Here is a 22,814-nt window from a genome sequence, read left to right on the forward strand (position 1 = left end):
TTTCATTATCTTTATTTAATGTTTCATTTTCTTTATTTAATGTTTTAGTTTCTTTATTTAATGTTTCATTATCTTTATTTAATGTTTCATTTTCTTTATTTAATGTTTTATTTTCTTTATTTAATGTTTCATTATCTTTATTTAATGTTTCATTTTCTTTATTTAATGTTTTAGTTTCTTTATTTTATTTTCATTCTCTTTATTTAATCTTTTAGTTTTTTTATTTTATGTTTCATTCTCTTTATTTAATGTTTCATTTTCTTTATTTAATGTTTCATTTTCTTTATTTAATGTTTTATTCTCTTTATTTAATGTTTCATTCTCTTTATTTAATGTTTCATTCTCTTTATTTAATGTTTTATTATCTTTATTTAATGTTTCATTTTCTTTATTTAATGTTTTAGTTTCTTTATTTTATGTTTCATTCTCTTTATTTAATCTTTTAGTTTTTTTATTTAATGTTTCATTATCTGTATTTAATGTTTTATTTTCTTTGTTTAATGTTTCATTATCTTTATTTAATGTTTCATTTTCTTTATTTAATGTTTTATTCTCTTTATTTAATGTTTTATTTTCTTTATTTAATGTTTCATTATCTTTATTTAATGTTTCATTATCTGTATTTAATCTTTTATTTTCTTTGTTTAATGTTTCATTATCTTTATTTAATGTTTCATTTTCTTTATTTAATGTTTTATTTTCTTTATTTAATGTTTCATTATCTTTATTTAATGTTTCATTTTCTTTATTTAATGTTTTAGTTTCTTTATTTTATGTTTCATTCTCTTTATTTAATCTTTTAGTTTTTTTATTTTATGTTTCATTATCTTTATTTAATGTTTCATTCTCTTTATTTAATGTTTCATTATCTTTATTTAATGTTTTATTCTCTTTATTTAATGTTTTATTCTCTTTATTTAATGTTTCATTTTCTTTATTTAATTTTTCATTATCTTTATTTAATGTTTTATTCTCTTTATTTAATGTTTTATTCTCTTTATTTAATGTTTCATTTTCTTTATTTAATTTTTCATTTTCTTTATTTAATGTTTTATTCTCTTTATTTAATGTTTTATTATCTTTATTTAATGTTTCATTATCTTTATTTAATTTTTCATTTTCTTTATTTAATGTTTCATTCTCTTTATTTAATGTTTCATTTTCTTTATTTAATGTTTTATTCTCTTTATTTAATGTTTCATTTTCTTTATCTATTGTTTTATTTTCTTTATTTAATGTTTTATTCTCTTTATTTAATGTTTCATTATCTTTATTTAATGTTTCATTATCTGTATTTAATCTTTTATTTTCTTTGTTTAATGTTTCATTATCTTTATTTAATGTTTCATTTTCTTTATTTAATGTTTTATTCTCTTTATTTAATGTTTTATTTTCTTTATTTAATGTTTCATTATCTTTATTTAATGTTTCATTATCTGTATTTAATCTTTTATTTTCTTTATTTAATGTTTCATTTCTTTATTTAATGTTTTATTTTCTTTATTTAATGTTTTATTTTCTTTATTTAATGTTTCATTATCTTTATTTAATGTTTCATTTTCTTTATTTAATGTTTTATTTTCTTTATTTAATGTTTCATTCTCTTTATTTAATGTTTTATTCTCTTTATTTAATGTTTCATTTTCTTTCATTATCTTCATTTAATGTTTAATTATCTTTATTTAATTTTTTTTTTTTTTTAAATTCAATAACTTTATTGAGACATTTGTTCATACATATAAAACACAATATATTTGTATATATATATATATATTTAAATTTTCAAGTTCTTATTTTTAAGATCTTAAGTTGATGCATGCAATATCATCTATTATCTTTATTTAATGTTTTATTTTCTTTATTTAATGTTTCATTATCTTTATTTAATGTTTCATTTTCTTTATTTAATGTTTTATTCTCTTTATTTAATGTTTCATTCTCTTTATTTAATTTTTTATTTAATGTTTTTTAATGGCTTTATTTAATGTTTCATTTTCTTTATTTAATGTTTTATTCATCTTTATTTAATGTTTTATTCTATTTAATGTTTCATTCCCTTTATTTAATGTTTCATTCTCTTTATTTAATTTTATTATCTTTATTTAATGTTTCATTTTCTTTATTTAATGTTTTAGTTTTTTATTTTATGTTTCATTCTCTTTATTTAATGTTTTATTTTCTTTATTTAATGTTTCATTCTCTTTATTTAATGTTTTATTATCTGTATTTAATCTTTTATTCTCTTTATTTAATGTTTCATTTTCTTTATCTATTGTTTTATTTTCTTTATTTAATGTTTTATTCTCTTTATTTAATGTTTCATTATCTTTATTTAATGTTTCATTATCTGTATTTAATCTTTTATTTTCTTTGTTTAATGTTTCATTATCTTTATTTAATGTTTCATTATCTTTATTTAATGTTTTATTCTCTTTATTTAATGTTTTATTTTCTTTATTTAATGTTTCATTATCTTTATTTAATGTTTCATTATCTGTATTTAATCTTTTATTTTCTTTGTTTAATGTTTCATTATCTTTATTTAATGTTTCATTTTCTTTATTTAATGTTTTATTTTCTTTATTTAATGTTTCATTATCTTTATTTAATGTTTCATTTTCTTTATTTAATGTTTTATTTTCTTTATTTAATGTTTCATTATCTTTATTTAATGTTTCATTTTCTTTATTTAATGTTTTAGTTTCTTTATTTTATGTTTCATTCTCTTTATTTAATCTTTTAGTTTTTTTATTTTATGTTTCATTCTCTTTATTTAATGTTTCATTCTCTTTATTTAATGTTTCATTATCTTTATTTAATGTTTTATTCTCTTTATTTAATGTTTTATTCTCTTTATTTAATGTTTCATTTTCTTTATTTAATTTTCATTATCTTTATTTAATGTTTTATTCTCTTTATTTAATTTTTTATTTTCTTTATTTAATGTTTCATTATCTTTACATTCTCTTTATTTAATATTTTATTCTCTTTATTTAATTTTTTATTCTCTTTATTTAATGTTTCATTATCTTTATTTAATGTTTCATTATCTTTATTTAATGTTTCATTATCTGTATTTAATCTTTTATTTTCTTTGTTTAATGTTTCATTATCTTTATTTAATGTTTCATTTTCTTTATTTAATGTTTTAGTTTCTTTATTTTATGTTTCATTATCTTTATTTAATGTTTCATTTTCTTTATTTAATGTTTTAGTTTCTTTATTTTATGTTTCATTCTCTTTATTTAATCTTTTAGTTTTTTTATTTTATGTTTCATTCTCTTTATTTTATGTTTCATTCTCTTTATTTTATGTTTTAGTTTCTTTATTTTATGTTTCATTCTCTTTATTTAATGTTTCATTCTCTTTATTTAATGTTTCATTATCTTTATTTAATGTTTCATTCTCTTTATTTAATGTTTCATTTTCTTTATTTAATTTTTCATTATCTTTATTTAATGTTTTATTTTCTTTATTTAATGTTTCATTATCTTTACATTCTCTTTATTTAATCTTTTATTCTCTTTATTTAATTTTTCATTATCTTCATTTAATGTTTTATTCTCTTTATTTAATGTTTTATTTTCTTTATTTAATGTTTTAATCTCTTTATTTAATTTTTCATTCTCTTTATTTAATGTTTTATTCTCTTTATTTAATGTTTCATTATCTTTATTTAATGTTTTATTCTCTTTATTTAATGTTTTATTATCTTTATTTAATGTTTCGTGTTTGTCACAGTAGCGGTTCAGTGACGTAATGTCATGATGTTTTCACGGATGTTTCACTGGACGGCTCATCCTCCTGTATACCGGTGTGCTGGATTACCGGTGTTTTTCACGGTACCGGTACCGGACCGTCCGGGAGCTAGAGGAGCCGTCCCGGTAGAATCCCGGTGACCGGGAAATAGGTTCCGGCGATCACCGCGCATTGCATGCTTTACTTTGTTGTCTGTTGAGTTGTCTATATAGTTTGTCAATATGTCTTCTTTTGCACTTGCCCGTGGCACTTTTTTGTAAGTACATCAAGTGATGCTGAACACAAAAGTTAATTATTTGTACGCGTCAATATCCTTAGCTGATGAAGCTAAGTAAAACTATAACATAATGTATTACGTTTTTATGTCTTAGTGTCAAGGCAAGATGCCCAAAGCTGAACTAGCTGTCCAACTCAGGATCATGACACATCTACAGTGACATCTGACCTAGCTGTCTCTCTCTGTCCCTCTCTCTCTCTCTCCCTGCAGACAGACAGCTGGACTCAGCCAGTCTTCTATCATGGTACATGGAAGGGGGTTGGTCCAACGGGGGACATGGTGTCAAGTAAGAGACAGTTTTAAAGGCTCACAGATATAGTACCAGGACCGTCTGGGAGTCACTGCCAGTTACTCCACTAAACTGTTGCCTGTCGGTCTGACCTGAACATTTCTCATTAGTTCACTTCTTCTGATATTTTTTCCTGAAGGTTTTTGGGGGAAAAGTACAAACATTCACCATGCAGTCCTGTGCCAGGTGTGGGTTTGTGGTCTACCCGGCTGAGAAGATCAACTGCATTGACCAGGTAACACACAGAAACATTGTGACAGGAAGAAAGTTTACAGTATTTTTTTTTGTAATTTAATCTTACAAATACATTTCAAAATAGTTAAAACTAATGTAAAAGTAACATAGAGTCAGTATTTACATCAAGGTATGGTACAAACTTTCAAAAGACCTGAGGGGCTGGGTTTTATATTTTAAATCAACTACTTTCAGAACACATTTGTCACTTGAATATGAGAACATTAAACTTCCAAGGATCTCTTTGGGTCAAATACAACACGTGGAAAATGTTAATATAATGAAATACAGCATGTGCCAACAAACTACGTTTTAAAAGTACATTAAGTGTATATAAAATGACATACTTCTTTATGTAAAGTTTTAAATCAGCTATGGATCCGAGCATAAAAATAGTAATGTTCAAATTACTGCGTTATAATATCTGCAGCATGAAAAGCATCTCTGTAGCTCTGACTTTTTTAAACTTGTGAGACAAAAAGGTATACATTTTAACATTCACATTAAAGATATATTTAGGAACAGTTGATGATGCTGTGATTAATTATTGTAGGCCTTGTTCAATTAAATCTGTTTTGTTGATTTGTTGTTATCAGAAAACTTTGCCTCTCTCCACATAATGATGATAAACTAGATTGAAATCTGAATTTAGAGATACAAATTCTGTTTTGAGGACTTTCTAAATTAATAATGTGATTTGTCTTTCCCTCTGTCAGAACTGGCATAAAGCATGTTTTCACTGCGACGTCTGTAAGATGGTGCTCACTGCCAATAACTTTGTCAGCCACAAGAAGAGGCCATACTGCTCTGTGTAAGTATTACCATTAACACCTGATTACATAAGCTATTATTTGAGCATTATCCCAAAAACTGATCAAAAATCTATCTTCAGGGAATATTTTTAGATTCCTCAATTTTGCATTTGTTTCCATGAATTCAAAAATTGGTGATTAAAATGATGACCATTTAAAAAACTATATTTATCATCCATTTAGGCACAATCCGAGGAACAACACATTCACGAGTGTCTATGAGACCCCCGTCAATATCAACGCAAAGAAGCAAAGCAAGGCGAGCAGTGAGGTGAGATGATGTCACATGTAAAAACACACGCAGCAACATGAGACAAAACATTTCGGCCTTGGTCTGAGTCAAGGGGCATTGTTTACTGGCTGACATATGTCACTGTCTATGCCATGAGTGAAATGACCATTTATCATTGGTTTGTCATGAGATTGCTATTCATAGTGGTCATTGTGTTGGTTAAGGTTTTATAAAGAGATGGATCCATTACAACTGAATTTAAATATAACTAAATTTGGTAATAGTAGACCCAAAGCAGGTGTATCCCTTACAATCAGATCAAAAAAAGGGACTCATTCTCGTTTTACGGGTGGAAAAGAGAAAGGTGGTCGGCTGCTCTGAGTCCACGGTGACGTCAGCGGGGTGGAATGGACAGCGCGGCTCGGGTTATTTCTGTTCCTGTGACAGAGGCAAGACAACCCCCTCTGCTTAGCCCACTTTATGCCCCGGGTTTCTAAAATTATACGTCAGGAGAACAAATCTACACATCCCCTCCTCTCCTCTGGCCTGCCACCTGTTCCTGTCTGTCTCTGTCTGTCGGTAGTTCATGCAATGTACTTATGCTTATATTAGCAGTAAGCTAGAAAGCTCATCAGCTACTGCTGTGTGTCAATATATAGAGATATAGGACTTGTTAATATTTGGTCTGATGGCTGACTTCAGACCATGCTGACTAACCCTTACATATTTTTTTGCTTTGGTTAGCATGCAGAGTTTGTGTTTTCATTAGTTTCTTGGTGATACTTGACTTGTTTTCAGTGAGTTATGTGAGTCTCATACTAAAAGTTAAACTGAGTCCTCATAGAAACTTGTGTCTCATGTTTATTGTTAGCCCTTTAGCGATGATGCTTCAGAGATATCCGTGCTGTCTCTTATCCCTAGCAGTGAAGCTCTTCTAATATTAGTTTCTGAACATTTTTACAGCTAAAGGGTCATTAACAAACAGCTCAGAGTTCCATCACTCAGTGCTTCTCTCTGGATCTTTCTTGGCAGGTCCAGCTTCTTGTTATTTATAAATAACAGCACACTAATATTATCCCTATCCCCATGAAGAATGTGACCTCAGGTTGTCAGGTTTAAGTCGACAACGTAAGAATAGAGTGCTGTTTGGCTCTGTTTGATCTGAAGTCAGCGTAATATCACTGTTTGCTCATTTTCTTAACAGTATTTTAAAAGTCATGCATCCAACCTCCAAAGTGGATGCTGTAAAACACATGACTTATGTTTGCATGCGCAAATGTGTGCTGGCCTTGGCTTAATGCTTGTTGTCTGTGTGCACTTGTAGCTGAAGTATCGCGAAGATGGCGAGCGCTTTATGTCCACCTTCCACCAGGACATGAGGTCCATGGAAATGGAGAAGGCTCTCCTAGCCAGCCAGATGACCAGCCAGGTGAGCTCCTGGTAGAGCAACTGGCCATTACACCCAGTTAAAGGGAGTTTCAGCCTTCATTTTCATCTTTCCTGAAGCAAACAATTCTACATCTCTTTTTGTTCCTTCTACTGTTGACCTTCTTTTCAAACAGCAAAGGTTTTGTGCGCAGGGATCCCAGGTCTAACTCCAAATAATCAATATTAAGATGTGATTATATTGAATGTGGGAATGTTAGAAAATGTATGATTTTAGTGATCATAGAGGAGGGTAGTCATGTAGCTTATGTCATTAGGATGTCGCTGTTGATGCATTGGACCTCATCTTCTCTCTCTTGTCTGTGCTGACAACTGCATAGACACAGATTTATTTTCAATTATTAAATTGTCACTTGTTACTATCTCTTCATAGAGGATCAGTAAAGCAGGGTTGTGTGGCCTATTTAATAAGGTCCAACAGACATGCAAGGTATTTTTTGACCTGTGATGGCTGGAAATTATACAGTTTTTCCCTCATATCCAAACAGGCCTTTCAGTCTCAGTCTGAGTTCTCACAGCAGCAGTCATGGTACTCAGGCATGGTGACCAACCAGGAGATAGTAACGATGTCTCAGGCCCAGAAGACCATCAATGATGTGAGTACACTTTTTCTTTCCTAAAGGAAGCATCCCTTTTTTTGTTTAAGGCCTAAATATGGTGTCTTTAAATAGATAAAGAAGCACAGTTGATAGTATGGATAGTGTCAATGGCTTTGCATCAATATTGGTCAAGTGTCTTGATTGATTTTGTGATTATTTGGCAGGTGAAGTACTCAGAAGAGTACGAGGAGTCAAAAGGCAAAGGAAGCTTCCCTGCCATGATAACACCAGGTTACCAGGCTGCTAAGACAGCCAATACTTTGGCCAGCAACGTAAGTGAATTTCTTTGCTCATACTGTTCTGGACCAAAGAGCTCAAATCCAAGCTTTTTTTTTTTATGTGTCTCTGTCAGTGGTTTTTAAGGTTGACTTTATAATGAGCCAAATAAAGTTCTTTGTTTTCTTTGATTGTAGCTGGAATATAAAAAAGGACACGAGGAGAGAGTTTCAAAGTACACCACGTTTGTTGACCCCCCAGAGGTGCTTCTTGCCAAGAAACAAGGACAAATTGTTAGCGATGTAAGCTTAAAGCCTTTCATGATGACTTTATGATATCTTGGTGTGTTGTATCTAACTTTGGACGAAATGTCGCTAACAAGACCAGTATTATGAAATTAGTATTATGCAGTTTGTCCTATAGTCTTTAGTGTAGGTGAGTGCCTGAATCACTGTTTCTCTTCCTCCAGTATGCCTATACAGAAGATTATGAGCAGCAGAAAGGTAAAGGTAGCTTTCCTGCACATCTTACACCAGGATACAAGATGTCAAAGAAGGCCAGTGAGCAGGCCAGTGATGTAAGTACAAGCGCTCTGGCAGACACCCCCCCCCGGTTGGTAATGGATTTCATGTCCCACCAGATTAAGTATCGTCAGATGTATGAACAGGAGATCAGGGGTAAAGCCAGCGCTGAGGCAGGTGTAGCTGAAACCGTACACGCCAGAGAAAATGCAGAGAACTTCAGCCAGGTAAGGAATTTATTCTTACTGTTTTTTTTAAATATGTTTTATGTAAAAGCCTCTTGCAAAATCACATAGGACGTCACATCATCATATGCTTTTTAAGCTTTAGTTAATAGTGTAAAGTGAATTACATAAAATATATTGTAGGGAGAGACAACAGAGGTCCCTTGTCAGTTCCGCATGTATAAAATAGAGGATACATGGTGTGTATCTTAGAGCTCCACAGCTACACATCTTTTTATTCTTAAGGTTTGGGATTTGGGATTCAGGCCCTTAGTGATGTGCTTAAATTATTTAAATTTTAGACCATATGATTTAATTTCAGCCCACTAAAAACTTTAAAAAAATAGTTTGCAGTGCTTTATGAATTATTTGAATTAATTCCTGTCTTTTTAAAATTACAAATAAGTTATCTTCTGTTTACAGATTGCCTATACCGAGCAGTATGAGCAGCAACGAGGCAAGGGAAGTTTCCCTGCCATGATCACTCCTGGCTATCTACTTGCAAAGAAGGCCCAGGAAAATGCTAGCAATGTGAGTACAAATAAACGTAGTGGAGTGCTTAGTTATAAACACTGTAGAATATTTTTGACGAATTTGCAGAAAGCCCTTCATTAGATTTTACTACACCTTGAGTCTAACACTAAAGTAGTTGGACGGTTGTAAATGCTGTCAAAACATAACGGAGTGTGGAGTGTGAGAGCTGCAGCTTCATCTGTCATTTGGCCTTGTCATCACTGGGCAGAATAGATGAGGGACTACAATGTGAAAGCCTCCCCATGTCGTCATTCTTAAAACTCTCCACACCGACTAAATTAGACTCTGTTTGTGAATGTGTGTGCGCCGCAAATCTCCTGTTCCTCCTATATGCACTCAATCATCCTTCATCCCTTTGCAGCTAAAATACAAGAAGGACTTAAGCAAGATGAAGGGCACCTCACACTTCCATAGCCTGACATCTGAGGACAATCTTGCCCTAAAGAACGCCCGGAAGATCAACAAGATTGTCAGTGAGGTGAGCTTGTCTTTGATCGATTGTCAAGCTTTCAGGGCAAAGATCGGACCTTCATTCAGTGTATTTGAATTTTATCTTATTTCTAGCTTGATAAGAAAGCATTTCCAGGTAAACATGTTGCTGCCCAGTGCATGTGTGTGTGATTAAGAGCTTGACATATTGGATATACTGTGTCAATTTCCAGCAGACCTGAAGTCACCCAACTTGCATTTTCGGCATCTCTGACATGCCTCTCCGTTGTGGTTACAGCTTACCTCATAGGCCAAGGGACATCCCGTCAAACTAATATTACCTCACACAGGAACACAGTGCATCACTCTTGAGCAACTATTCCGAGCCTTGGGAATGTGACATAGAAATGTCACAATTGTTTTTGTCGTGATTGAACGCCTAAAAGGTGACAAGTCTGCCTGTGTTATATTTGTGTGGTAACGCTGGCAAGATAAATGGTGTTCTGCTGTCATTTTTAAGCTCAGCAAAGAATATTTATTAGGATTACAAGTTTTTCCGGGTGACTCTTGAGTCATGACGGAGTGTCAGTGAACGTGACTGATTATGGGCAGGAACATTATATTTAGTACATAGGTGCCACAAAGGATAAGCTTTGAGTGGACAACAACAAAAAAGGGGTTTGCTTTGAAAAATGTTACAAAGGAGCTGCTGTCATTTTTCATTTTAAACTGTGATGCACATAGCTATAATATGAGATATGCTAAATGTTTACACCTGACAATATTTTGTCAGGAAAAAACCTAAAATCAAATATTTTCTACCAGGTGGAGTACAAAAAGGACTTGGAGAACACCAAAGGTCACAGCATCAATTTCTGTGAAACACCACAGTTTCAAAATGCTGCTAAAATTGCCAAGTTCACAAGTGATGTAAGTATGACAAGCAACATAATTAATTTCACATTGTTGTTTTGGTTAAATTATTGATTACAAATAAGTTCAAGTAAAATATAAAAATATCTATTTGGTCTTACTGTAAATGTCATAAGGTCAACTATATGGACAATCCTGCATACTGATTTGTCTTCATCTCTCTATACTCTTAAAAGAACAAGTACAGGGAGAAGTACGCCGACATGAAGGCCCACTACGAAGACTCAGGAATCGATAAGAAGACAATGCACGCCATGAAAGCAAGGACACTGGCTAGTGATGTAAGCCTTGTTTTTCATGGATTTATGATAATATTAACATTTAATTTATACATTTGTGCAAATTATCAACATCCCAAATTGGCTTTGCATTCAATACATCATGAAATATTATGTTTAAAATAGCTATTCGCCTTCACCTGCTATTCTGTTTTTGACAAAAGAGCACGGACATGATCAGGATTAGATTTGTTACATAATCCATGGGCAGATGTTTACTTTAACTAATGTTTTGAAATATAGAACTTGGCAAGAGTCACTGACATGGTCTTCTTGTATCATCCAGATTTCTTATAAACAAGGCTCTGAACACGAGCAGGGTGAATACAACTACCCAGCCACGCTCACACCAGGCTACCAAAGCCAAAGGAAACTGGACCCACTAAAAGACGTGAGTTTTCTCCAATCGAAGCCATAAGTGTCTTTATTTTAGCTATATGCAATTTACATTAGAATTACAATGAAAAACATTACAATTGTAAAAATGTTTTACAGTTAGGTGACCCATCTTATGTGATACATTCATTATTTGTAAAAAAATTGTTTCCTATACGACTGCAGAAGAACTACAGGCAACACATCGACAAGGTCAAGTACAGCCAAGCAACAGACACACCTGAGATTGTTTTAGCGAGGAAAAATGCTCAGCTTGTAAGCAATGTAAGTAAACCGTATTAAAACAACACTCACTGCCAAGGATCAATAATGATCACACCAAGTTTATCAGCACCTTTCAGCACTGAGCCGACTGTAGAGTTTGAACATGTTATTCATGTGTCTTTTAGCTAAACTACAAAAAAGGCTATGAAAAGACAAAACATCAGTACACACTATCCCAGGACCTGCCCCAAATCAAAACGGCCAAAGCCAATGCTGCCTTGTGCAGCGATGTAAGTTAACACACACACACACACTTTGCACTCTGGAGTATGCATGTACAAGTCCAAGCTCATTCACATGTTTGCAGAAAATCACTTCTCATTCTTCAAGTGAAAATTTGAATGTATCTCTCCAGATTAAATATAAAGAGGAGTGGGAGAAGAACAAGTCTAAAGCCTGCGACATCGGTGTGGACGACCTGAGTGTCAAAGCAGCCAAGGCTTCCCGTGATCTTGCCAGTGATGTAAGCAAACACAAACTCTTCTCTTCTGCATGGAGATGCAACCTAAATGAGACAAAGTTTATGCCTGAGAAAAACGTGGGTTTAATAAAAATGTAATAGCTGGCAAAAGAAAAATGAAGTCACATATGCATGTGTTTCAGATTAAATACAGAGAGACCTACATGAAGAACAAGGAAAGGGCAGTGGGGGTCCACGTGAGCGACTCCAAGACCCTGCACTCTCTTCAAGTGGCCAAAATGAACAGTAACGTAAGCCGAAGTCACTTTGATCATTATTTAAAGGCATTAAGATGCTTTTTTTCACACATATAACAGTTTTAGCAGCTGCAGCACATGTGCTGACTCAAAATGATCGTTACCACTTCAGATTGAGTACAAGAAGGGCTCCAAGGAGAACCAGTCCCAGTTTAGCCTTCCTCTGGACATGATCAACCTGAGCCATGCCAAAAAGGCTCAGGCCCTCGCCAGCGACCTGGAGTATCGCACCAAGCTGCACGACTACACAGTCATGCCTGATGACATCAAGGTCCAGCAGGCCAAAAAGGCTTATTCCCTGCAAAGCGAGGTGAGAGACAGGAGGAAGGAGTGAGACCTAGTCTGTTATTCAGATGGTAAGTGCTAAAGAAAAATGATTCCCCTGGTTAATGACTCTTTCGGTTGCTCAACAGAACCAGTATCGTTCAGACCTGAACTGGATGAAAGGAGTGGGCTGGGAGACTGAAGGATGTATGAACATTGCCCAGGCCAAGAAAGCTGGAGATCTGCTCAGTGATGTCAGTAATTGTGTGTTTGTGTGTGCATCTTTCAGTTTGTTAATTCACTTTACACACTGTTTATTCACTGTACTCTGCGGCCTTACAGACTAAATACCGGCAGAAGGCGGACAGCATCAGGTTCACCCATGTGGCGAATGATCTCTCCATCCAACACGCCAAAAAGAGCCAGGAACTGCAGAGCGACGTAAGGTTTTCACTTTAAAGCTATAATCATCTACATTTAAATTTGGCGCACTCTTATATGACATGTCTATATGTTTTGGATTTTCAGCTGGCGTACAAAGCAGACACAGAGCAGATAATACACCAGTACACCATGACAAAAGATGAGCCCCTCTTCAGACAAGCAAAGGCTAACGCTAACCTTCTTAGTGGGGTAAGTTTAGTGTTGTTCATGACAATGAGCAGATAAATGAAAACACTGGATGTTATTATTATTTAGTTTTATAACATCTCTTTAATCTTTGTAATGTATTCTGTCAAATTGATCACATATTGCATACTTCTTCCATCCATGCAGCCTCATAATATATACCTTATTTTGTATTAAGTATTGGACATCATAACTGTGTTCTTCAGATATGTTAAAGCACCTGCACACCTAGTCACACAGGTGTGTTCACTTACATTATGTTGCCTATTTAGAGCTCTTCTCTTGTTTTGTTCTACCTATTGAGGTGAGACAACCTATCCAGTCTTCATTTTTTGTTATGATTTGTTATGCTGATGATGGTCTGGTATACCTCAATAATATCCTTGCAAAAATAGACTGGATTTGTCTTTTATGAAAACACAATAATTATTTTGATCAAGGCGCTTTAACTACAATGATGCTTCTGTAATTTATAACTTACGTTTATTATGTAAAGAGGATGAATATCATGACCCTTTACTTTAATTGTGTCTTGTTAAACAGTTAATGCTGTGCAGTAAATCAAACAGTTCTGATTTAGAGACCTGACTACCAGTTCAACATGCCATGTGTCTTATCTATGATCTTCAACACAGGTTTTTTACTTATTTAGTGTTCCCATCAGGCACAAACTTAAGCTGATTATTCTAGGACTAAGTCCATTAATAAATTAAGAAAGAAGATCAACCAAATCCCGAATGATAGATGTACTTCAACTTCCTCATGTCATTATACCCACAGAAGTATGTCTGTATGAAGGCAAAGTACTTTAGAGTTCTACTTTTTTTCATTTCAGAAAGTGTACAAGAGCAAATGGGAGAAGCAGAGGGAAAAGGGCTTCGAGCTGCATTTGGACTCTCTCTCTATACTCACCGCTAAAGCCAAAAGAGACCTGGCCAGTGATGTGAGTTATTCTAAAAACAGTTTGCACCTTTAAGGTTGGCTTGATGAGCAAAGTTGATTTTTTTTTTTGCAATAATGTTATAATATATTTCAACTTGAATAATTGCAGATAAGTACATGCTTGTTAAAAAAGATAATTCAAAGCCTTGCTATTTGGTAAAACCACTACTTTCTTGCAGGTAAAATACAAAGAGAAGTATGAGAAAAACAAAGGCAAGGTGATTAGCATTAAGTCCGTCAGCGATGACTCTCAGATGGCCCACTCTGCTCTGGCCACCAAACTACAAAGTGGCCGCCAGTACAAGAAGGACTATGAGGACACTAAGAACAAATACAGGTGAGGCTCTAGACCTTCATGGAGCCTTTTTAATGCATGTCTCCAAATTTTGGTCCATTAGACCCAGATTTAACTGATCAGGGAACAATATCACACCTGAGACACCAGGTGAATACATTTAACTGTAATTAAATTATTGGTATTAACAGTCAACACAATAACTGAGTATTGTGATGATTTAGGAGGTCTAAAATCCCTAAAAAACATTGTCTAACAGAGGTAAAGGGTTTTAATTAGCTTTTACCTCTAAAAAGGTCATTTTAGAGGTAAGTATCGTTGACTTTTCTTAAAAAATAGATCCAATGGTTATATCTGCATTATATCAGCAAGCTCATCGCATTGAAGATTTCTGACATCGCAGCCAATAACCTGCCTTAAGTTCATCCAAGCAGTCATTTTGACTCATTTTAAAAGGTTACAATCTCTTAAACGCTTTGACTTACATTTAAGATTTGCTGAGCCAAAAGAACCCACATGCATTAACTTGTTAAAGTCCTTCTTTTTAAGTGGGATTGACCCCGATGACCTGAGAACGCTGCTTTAAATCTTGTTTCATTCAAACTCTCTATTTACCCAGCCTTCATCTGGATATGATGAACATCAGCCATGCAAAGAAGGCTCAAGACCTGGCAACCGAGACCAACTACAGGACTTTCCTCCACGAGTATACGACTCTGCCAACTGACATGAACGTCGCCTGGGCTAAGAAGGCCTATGGACTACAAAGCGATGTAAGTCTTGTTGTTAGAGATTTAAAATAACATTGTTTTATGCTAAAATGATTAATTCACTACAGGACTGTAAAAAGTGAAAGCTGTGTGTGTGTGTGTGTGTATTTAGAAACAGTACAGGTCAGATCTGAACTGGATGAAGGGCGTCGGCTGGGAGGCCTCAAAATCTCTGGATGTCCAGCAGGCAAAGAAGGCCGGGGAGCTGGTCAGCGAGGTAACCTCCAACTCTATGACCCAGAATGCCCTGGTGAAATCAGCTGCAGGTTAACCTATGAGGTTGTGGGTAATATTAATTAAAAAGAGAATTGTCCTCACTTATATGGTTAAATGCTTTCCCACAGCAACAGTTTCCATCCTTAACCTTTGTTAACATTTCACCTATTTATGGTAATTTCAGACAAACGTGATTCAAACCATGCAGTGTAAAATAAACCACACTGAAGCGTGTTTTTAGCTATAGAACTATGTAAGTAAATTAACAAAGAGAGCATGAGAAAGTTATAACCACAATTGTGTAACATGTGACTGGAAGGCACATATCTAAGTTTACAGCTTAGGTCAGAATGTATTTAAAGAGCGGTGGACTGTTCCTCGTTTCTAGAAACTGGGTTAAGTACGTGGACTCCACCCGGCTATAACAAGTGAGCAGAATGATTATAGTAACTGAAGCTGTTACATTTAAAAAACAGATCCAACTTCACCAATTAGGGCTCCCTCCTTCCCTTTTGCTTTCCCTTTACCAAATTAATTTGGTTTGAATGTTCACATTGCTTACAATGCAATGTTACATCGATTTATTTGAATAAAGTATTTAGGAAACTTCAAAGCTCTGATAACTTATCTGTGTATGAGTCGTAGTAATTTGAGCTACATTGACATTAAACACATTTAGACGAAGTCACAAAAAAGTTGAACATATATATATAGCACAGATAACTAATGATTTCAGAGTCTGTTCAATAACTATATATATTATAATCTATCAACATTATTGTGCTGTAAAATGCTTAAACCTTTTTCCTCTTTGTCTCAACACCTTTCTTATCCACAGACTCTATTTAAGAACGCATCTTTGTAAATGCATACAAACGGTGCTTAAAGATATTTCTATGTCACATCTAGTTCGGACTGGAAAACACCGACTATTCAAAACCTCCGTATAAGCAGCCACTTATTTTAAGCCTCACTCCAGTCAGGGTTTCCAACATTAGACCATGAAACGACAGACAGAACATAAATAGAGCCTTGAGTTCATCCTGAGCAGACCCCTCTATATGTATCATATATCTACTGTTAATTTGCCAATACAAATATGACCAGTTTCCTTTTGTTTTCTTTTTGCCAGTTAGTTAATTTGTTAGTACAAATTTTTTGTGATGATATTGTGCCCTCTACTGTTCATCAGATGAATGTCCACACTATTTTTCCTACTAACTGACTTTTGATATCCGTCACTCATTTTCTTTATCTAGAAAAAGTACCGTCAGGGCGTGAGTGGTCTGAAGTATACCAGTGTTGAAAACACTCCAGAGATGGTCCAAGCCAAACTCAGCAACAAACTGGCTGTTGATGTAAGTTCAGCTGCCATTTGTTTCATGCAAAAGATACAGTATGCAGCTAAAACAAAGTAAATCTGATGCATTTGTGTCCCCTAAGAATATTCTGATTTGTCACATCTTGCTAAAATGTATTTTTGTGATCTTTTTTGGCTGACCTTCTGGGTCTGCCAAACTTAGCATTTCTGACTTCTGCACTGATGGCCTCCCATAAGTACTGTAAACATGAGGTATACAAATAGAGGTACATTGAATGCTGAGTAATGCCTTTCTTTGTTCTTTACAGAGGTTGTACAGGGAAAAGGGTGAAAACATGAAGCACCACTACACACTCAGTGGAGAGCTTCCTGAGATGGTTCAAGCCAAACTCAATGCTACGAACCTCAGCGAGGTAAAACCACACTGACAAGAACTCACAATCAATGCATCCAGTCAGCTGACTTTGTGTGCGTGGCCTTCCATGTTGAACTGAGCTTATACATGTGTGAATTTTCAGAGCTGTTACAAGGAATCTTGGACAAAGATACGTGATGGCGGTTACAAGTTGAGTCTGGATGCCATTCCTTTCCAGTCTGCCAAAGCGTCTGCAGGCATCCTCAGTGATGTGAGCTTACAACTTCTTGTTATCGTGTCATAACATTTTCAGCGTGGGCCTAAAATATATTTGTCTGCCGAATTCACCAATTTATTTTCTAACACACAAACATAGCATCTCACTAAACTTATCTTACCAAAAGTAACAAGTAAGTTATTTGTCATTTTAGCAAAAGTACAAACAAGAATTTGAGAAGACCAAAGGAAAGATGATCGGACTGAAGGGACTTCAGGATGACATGAACATCGCTCACTCGGTCAATGCCAGCAAGCTACAGAGTGATGTAAGTGCCTCTTAACTGTAACTCAGAAGATAAAAAAACTAATTAAAAATATATATTATACTACAAACACTCCCTCTCCCTTGTCCCTTATTACCTCTCCAGCTTAAGTACAAGAAGGACTCTGCAAAGGAGCTCTCAAAGTTCCACCTGTCCATGGACATGCTGGAGGTTTCCCACGCTAAAAAGGCCCAGTCGCTGGTCAGTGATCAGGACTACAGGCTCACCCTGCATCAGTACACCGTGCTGCCTGATGACATGAAGGTGCAGGCGGCCAAGAAAGCGTACGCTCTGCAGAGCGAGGTGAGACAAAAAAACTAATATCAATTTGTAATGTACACTTATTCAACCAATGTTTGATTATGTTGGATAGCGCAAAGTCTAAAGGAGTAATTGACTATCAAAGATATTTTTTTACAATACTAACAGTATTTCTTTGGCCTTTTTATTACTGAAACATTTTAGGAGAAATAACTCAATTGGATGTTTGACAGTCTGTTTTTCATTTGTGTGTGTTTGTCACAGAAAGTGTATCGCTCTGACCTGAACTACCTGCGTGGTGCAGCCTGGATTGCCACCGGGGCTCTGCAGATTGAAGGCTCCAAGAGGGCCATGGACCTCATTAGCGATGTAGGACATCTTCTTTTCTAATTTTTCCTTTTTTTAACCTCTTTAAAAAATATATGTTTAGTGTACACAAAGTACTTAATTCTGCTCTTGCCGACATTTGGGTCTAGTTCCTAAAAAATCTAACCTACAGTATATAATTGTGAACATATCTTGTGTGCTAATATACATAGTTCTTGATATTAAATGTTGATTTTCTTGTCAAGACTACAAAACATTTACCTTGAAATCTACAAACGCTAACGTTTTTGCTTCTTCTGTAACAGAAAAACTACCGTCAGCAGCCGTACAACTTCAAGCACACCTCTGTCGCAGACTCTCCAGATATGGTCCACGCCAAACTCAGTGGACAGCTCACAAATGAGGTGGGACATTGAGCTCATTGTTTTTTATCTGTTCTAGCTGTGTTGTTTCCTGTTGTTTCAATACTACACACCTGTTTGATATTTCTCTTGCAGCGTTTGTACAAAGAGAAAGGGGTGAATGATCAGCATAGCTACACTATAACAAGTGAGAGACCAGAGATCACGCAAGCAAAGATCAATGCGGCCAACTTTAGCGAGGTACTACAAGTTACTGTGACCTGTGCACCTTGCAATATTCTTTTTTTTCACAGTCTGAGTAATGTTAAGGTTTATGATCATTGGTTGTTTGTCTGCTCCAGATCAAGTACAGAGAATCCTGGAACACTCTGAGGGCTCAGGGATACAAACTCACCATGCAGGACATCCCCTTCCAGGCTGCTAAGAGTTCCACAGGCATCGCCAGTGATGTAAGAGCAGACTAAACTTAAAAACATGAAGTCAAAAAAACAAAATAGTCTTAAAATTTGTTAAACATATCCACCTAAAATGCACCAGAAATGTGCATTCTTAGCTTTAGAAAAGTAGGATTTATAACATTAAACTGCAGAAAACTACAGTTATTACCTCTGTGTGTCTGCAGAACAAGTATAAACACAACCACCTACTGGAAAAAGGGAAACACATCGGGGTCAAAAGCGTCTCGGACGACCCGCTTCTCCAGCACTGCCTGCATGCGGGCCGGCTGGCAAGCGACCAGGAGTACCGCAAGGACGCGCTGACGACCAGCGGGCAGTACCACCTCACCCAAGACATGATTCACCTGGTGACGGCTAAGAACGCCCAGGCCCTTGCCAGCGAACAGGACTACAGGAAGAGACTGCATGAGTACACGGTGCTTCCTGATGACATGAAGGTCAAGTGGGCCAAAACGGCTTACGACCTGCAGAGTGAGGTGAGAGGTGTGGATGAGGAAGGGAAAAATGACTGATATGATTCAACTTGACTGACACATTTTATTGCCTCATGTCTAGAAACTCTACAAGTCAGACCTCAAAAACATGAAAGGAGTGGCCTGGGACGGTGTGGGTGCGCCTCAGATGGAGTCGGCTAAGAAGGCTGGACAACTTTTAAGTGAAGTGAGTAGATGTGACAAGTGGTATCTAGTCTATTATTTCTAACATTTTGGTGGTATATTTGACTTTTGAAACCCAATTTAACTGAGATTTGTAATCTTGATTTTTTCAATAAGTTCAAGGAATTTGGCCTACATTACATTTCACTTTAAACATTACTTATTGTAACACTCAGAGACTTAGTCTCAGCCATCTGTACTTCCTGCTGTTAAAGTGTGTGTGGTCTTCCTTCATGCAGAAGAGGTATCGTCAGCTGCCAGACAGCCTAAAGTTCACCTCAGTGACTGACTCTCCTGATATTATCCACGCTAAGACGAGCTATCAACAGTGCAGTGAGGTGGGTTGAAACGATAATCATACTCAAAAAATACTCACTTCTATGTTTCTGTTGTTTATACTGTAAAATCCTAAATTAGTTTTTACTGTATATTTATTTATTTCTGAATATTTATATCACCCTAATGTCTTTGCACTACAGAGACTGTACAAATCTGGAAAGAATGACGACATGCACAAGTACACTTTACACTCAGATGATCCCGACTTTGTCAGAGCCAGGATGAATGCCCTGCAGATTAGTGATGTAAGGCACACCTCAGATACTTTCTCACAATCCTTAACGCATCTAAACGATTTCAAATCCACATCGAAGATGCCAGCATGACTTTGTGACATTTTTATCTTCAAAATTCTTCTTCCATAAAGAAAGTTTACAAGGCGTCTGGAGAGCAGGTGAAGACATCGGGCCATGACCTCAGGCTGGATGCTATTCCCTTCCAAACGGCCAAGGCTTCTAGAGCAATTGCCAGTGATGTAAGTTCATGTGATAATTCAGTTTTTAAAACGTTTTAGAAAGTTAGAGTTAGAATATGTTAGCAGCTCTTACTCGCTAGGCACCTTTTTGTTATTTAAAATAAAGGTCATTATAATGTGGTGAAAACACAGTTAATCTTTAATTTACACATACTGATAAATGCTTTATTTATCTACAGCGACACACAAGATTATATGTGTACAGTCGCCTTTTTATCAGAACTCAAAAATGATTTACTTCAGAGGTTGCAAAGGTTTTGCTCACGTATTCTGGATGAGGTGTTATCAGCATATTAAATGTATTTAACTCATTTAAAGGTAAAGCCATCAGGAATAGTTTTGTGTTATTCCTAATCGCTAAATTTAGTCACAACAACTTCAATTGAGCTGTAAAAGTGGTCTGAAAATTGAAAACTGTATTTTTCTGCCTCCGGAAGGTCCGCTACAGGGAGTCCCACTTGAAGGAGAAGGGCCAGCAGGTTGGGCTGCTCTGTGTGGAGGACGACCCTAAGATGGTGCACTCCATTGCAGCCGGCAAACTCCAGAGCAACCTGGAGTACAAACGCCAGTCCAAGGAGGACCGGGGCCACTTCAAAATGCATGCCAATCAGCCCGAGTTCCTGCAGGCTAAAAAGAGTCAGGCTCAGGCTAGTGACCTCACCTACCGCAGCAAGCTACACGACTACACCTGTGACTCCGAGCAGCTCAATCTCAAGCACGCCAAGCAGGCCTACAAGCTGCAGAGTGATGTAAGTCACACTCATGTGTAGGGTTTATTGTAAAACGTTTTTTCAAGTGGCTCGACACAGCCAGTGTCATCAAACTTCACCTTTATTCTCTATATATGTGACACTAAAGAACTATATTAATCATGCATTTTTATGGAGAAAAACTGCACTCAGGAGAACCAAGACCCCAGTTTCTCTATGTGGCATTGACTTTATGGTGATTTGATTAATTACAAATTTCTTTGGTAATTTGAACCTCTAAAGACATTTTTTAAACTGAAACGATAAGGTCCCTAAAGTCAGCGAAACCTGATGCCCTTATAAAGCTGCCCTATATCAAAATCTATACTGTAATACCTATATATATTTCAGATGTTAGGCATTTACAACCACTCTCATCTGTGTCGAAGACAGCTGTTTTCAGCGAAAAAGCTTGAAAAACTAACTGTACGTTACCTGACCAGCACCAAATGGTGGACAGAAAAAGTCAGTCACTAGCAGATGACCATAGTGGAGCATTTAACAGCTAATGAACTTAGGAGTTGGTGGAGACCAAAAGTAGAGCTATGAGGAGAATGAATATAGGAAATATTCAGGTTTCAAGAAACACACCTCCATGGTGAATGCTAATGTTGCTTGATCTCAAAGGCAAATAGGCAATTGTTTCTTTGCTGTATGCCTCACACTAACTGACATACAGTAAACCTTGGGCAGGGTAGTATTGAATTGTAGAAATGTTGTATGGTTTTTGAGATCACCTTCATTTTAAATATGGTGAGAGGGTCTTGTAGGCCCCATTAACAAATTTAATCCCAAAATATCAATGTGCCCAATTGTTGGTTCCTTTTGTTACAGGTGAACTACAAGTCCGACCTGAACTGGACCAGAGGAGTGGGCTGGACCCCTCCCGGCTCCCACAAGGCCGAGCTGGCCCGCCGGGCTGCAGAGCTGGGGTTCGCTGAGGGAGTCACCACTGACGAGGCTATTGCAAATTATCAGCACATGATGATGGTGAGGAAACATAAAATCTAGTAATTTACTACAAATAAACTTTTTCTATATGGAATAAACAATTCACGTCTTTCTTTCAGATGCATCGCCAGCAGCAAATGGAGCAGCAGCAGCAGCAGCAAATGGAGCAGCAGCAGCAGCAAACTTCACAGCAGGTGGAGACCAGCGAGGAGACTACACAAGGCGTCAACATGGACGCCATGGAGGTCCTTCATGTCAAGAGGTTAAAGACCATCCAGATGGTCCAGAAGAAGTCCACCACCTCAACCTCATTCAAATCCATGGAGAAGAAATCCAGCACCACCTCCTCCTCCTCCTCCTCCTCCTCATCGGCTGCCCTCCAGAACACAGTGAAGACTTCCATGTCTAGTACAGCTGCTGCCATTAAAGACGCGTAGATCAGATGAGTTTTAAAAGATGATAGTGTTTAGAGATGTCCACTTTCAGAAAGTGTGGTTAACTTTACAAGTGTTATTTGTGGTATATTCTTTGACGAAATTAATGTTGTGACTCTGTAGTTACATGAGATGCCACACCGATGTCTAAAGGAGCTACTGTAGGTGCAATAATGAACTGTAAAATGAGGTAGAAATGATTTCTAAGGGTATTACGCATGTTGAATCAGGAAAGGACTTGTCAAGTTAGTAAAGAGCATTGTCAATGTATGTGGTGAGCGAAAAAGGAATTCAAGAAGAAACTTTA

General features: G+C 35.7%; 1 protein-coding gene across 2 annotated transcripts; it reads left to right on the forward strand.

Moving 5' to 3' along the window:
• Nucleotides 1–4,494: 4,494 nt before the first annotated feature.
• Nucleotides 4,495–22,510, forward strand: nrap (nebulin-related anchoring protein). 2 transcript variants are annotated; one of them, XM_054598620.1, is made up of 43 exons: nucleotides 4,495–4,560; nucleotides 5,276–5,370; nucleotides 5,555–5,642; nucleotides 6,928–7,032; nucleotides 7,538–7,645; nucleotides 7,813–7,920; nucleotides 8,062–8,166; nucleotides 8,334–8,441; nucleotides 8,505–8,612; nucleotides 9,033–9,140; nucleotides 9,505–9,621; nucleotides 10,398–10,502; nucleotides 10,682–10,786; nucleotides 11,070–11,174; nucleotides 11,345–11,443; nucleotides 11,569–11,673; nucleotides 11,799–11,906; nucleotides 12,047–12,154; nucleotides 12,273–12,470; nucleotides 12,574–12,678; nucleotides 12,767–12,865; nucleotides 12,953–13,057; nucleotides 13,890–13,997; nucleotides 14,176–14,333; nucleotides 14,911–15,064; nucleotides 15,174–15,278; nucleotides 16,537–16,635; nucleotides 16,907–17,011; nucleotides 17,117–17,224; nucleotides 17,385–17,498; nucleotides 17,601–17,798; nucleotides 18,021–18,125; nucleotides 18,389–18,487; nucleotides 18,581–18,685; nucleotides 18,787–18,894; nucleotides 19,068–19,379; nucleotides 19,459–19,563; nucleotides 19,799–19,897; nucleotides 20,039–20,143; nucleotides 20,266–20,373; nucleotides 20,811–21,122; nucleotides 21,957–22,112; nucleotides 22,193–22,510. In XM_054598620.1, exons 1-43 carry the CDS (start codon nucleotides 4,495–4,497, stop codon nucleotides 22,508–22,510), a joined length of 5,439 nt encoding a protein of 1,812 aa, XP_054454595.1. The 2 variants fall into 2 exon arrangements, with proteins under 2 accessions (XP_054454595.1, XP_054454596.1); XM_054598621.1 differs by having other exon boundaries at nucleotides 22,268–22,510.
• The last annotated feature ends 304 nt before the right edge of the window (nucleotides 22,511–22,814 follow it).

The sequence above is a fragment of the Anoplopoma fimbria genome, chromosome 5 (genome assembly GCF_027596085.1).
Source record: "Anoplopoma fimbria isolate UVic2021 breed Golden Eagle Sablefish chromosome 5, Afim_UVic_2022, whole genome shotgun sequence".
NCBI classification, from domain to species: Eukaryota; Metazoa; Chordata; class Actinopteri; order Perciformes; family Anoplopomatidae; genus Anoplopoma; species Anoplopoma fimbria.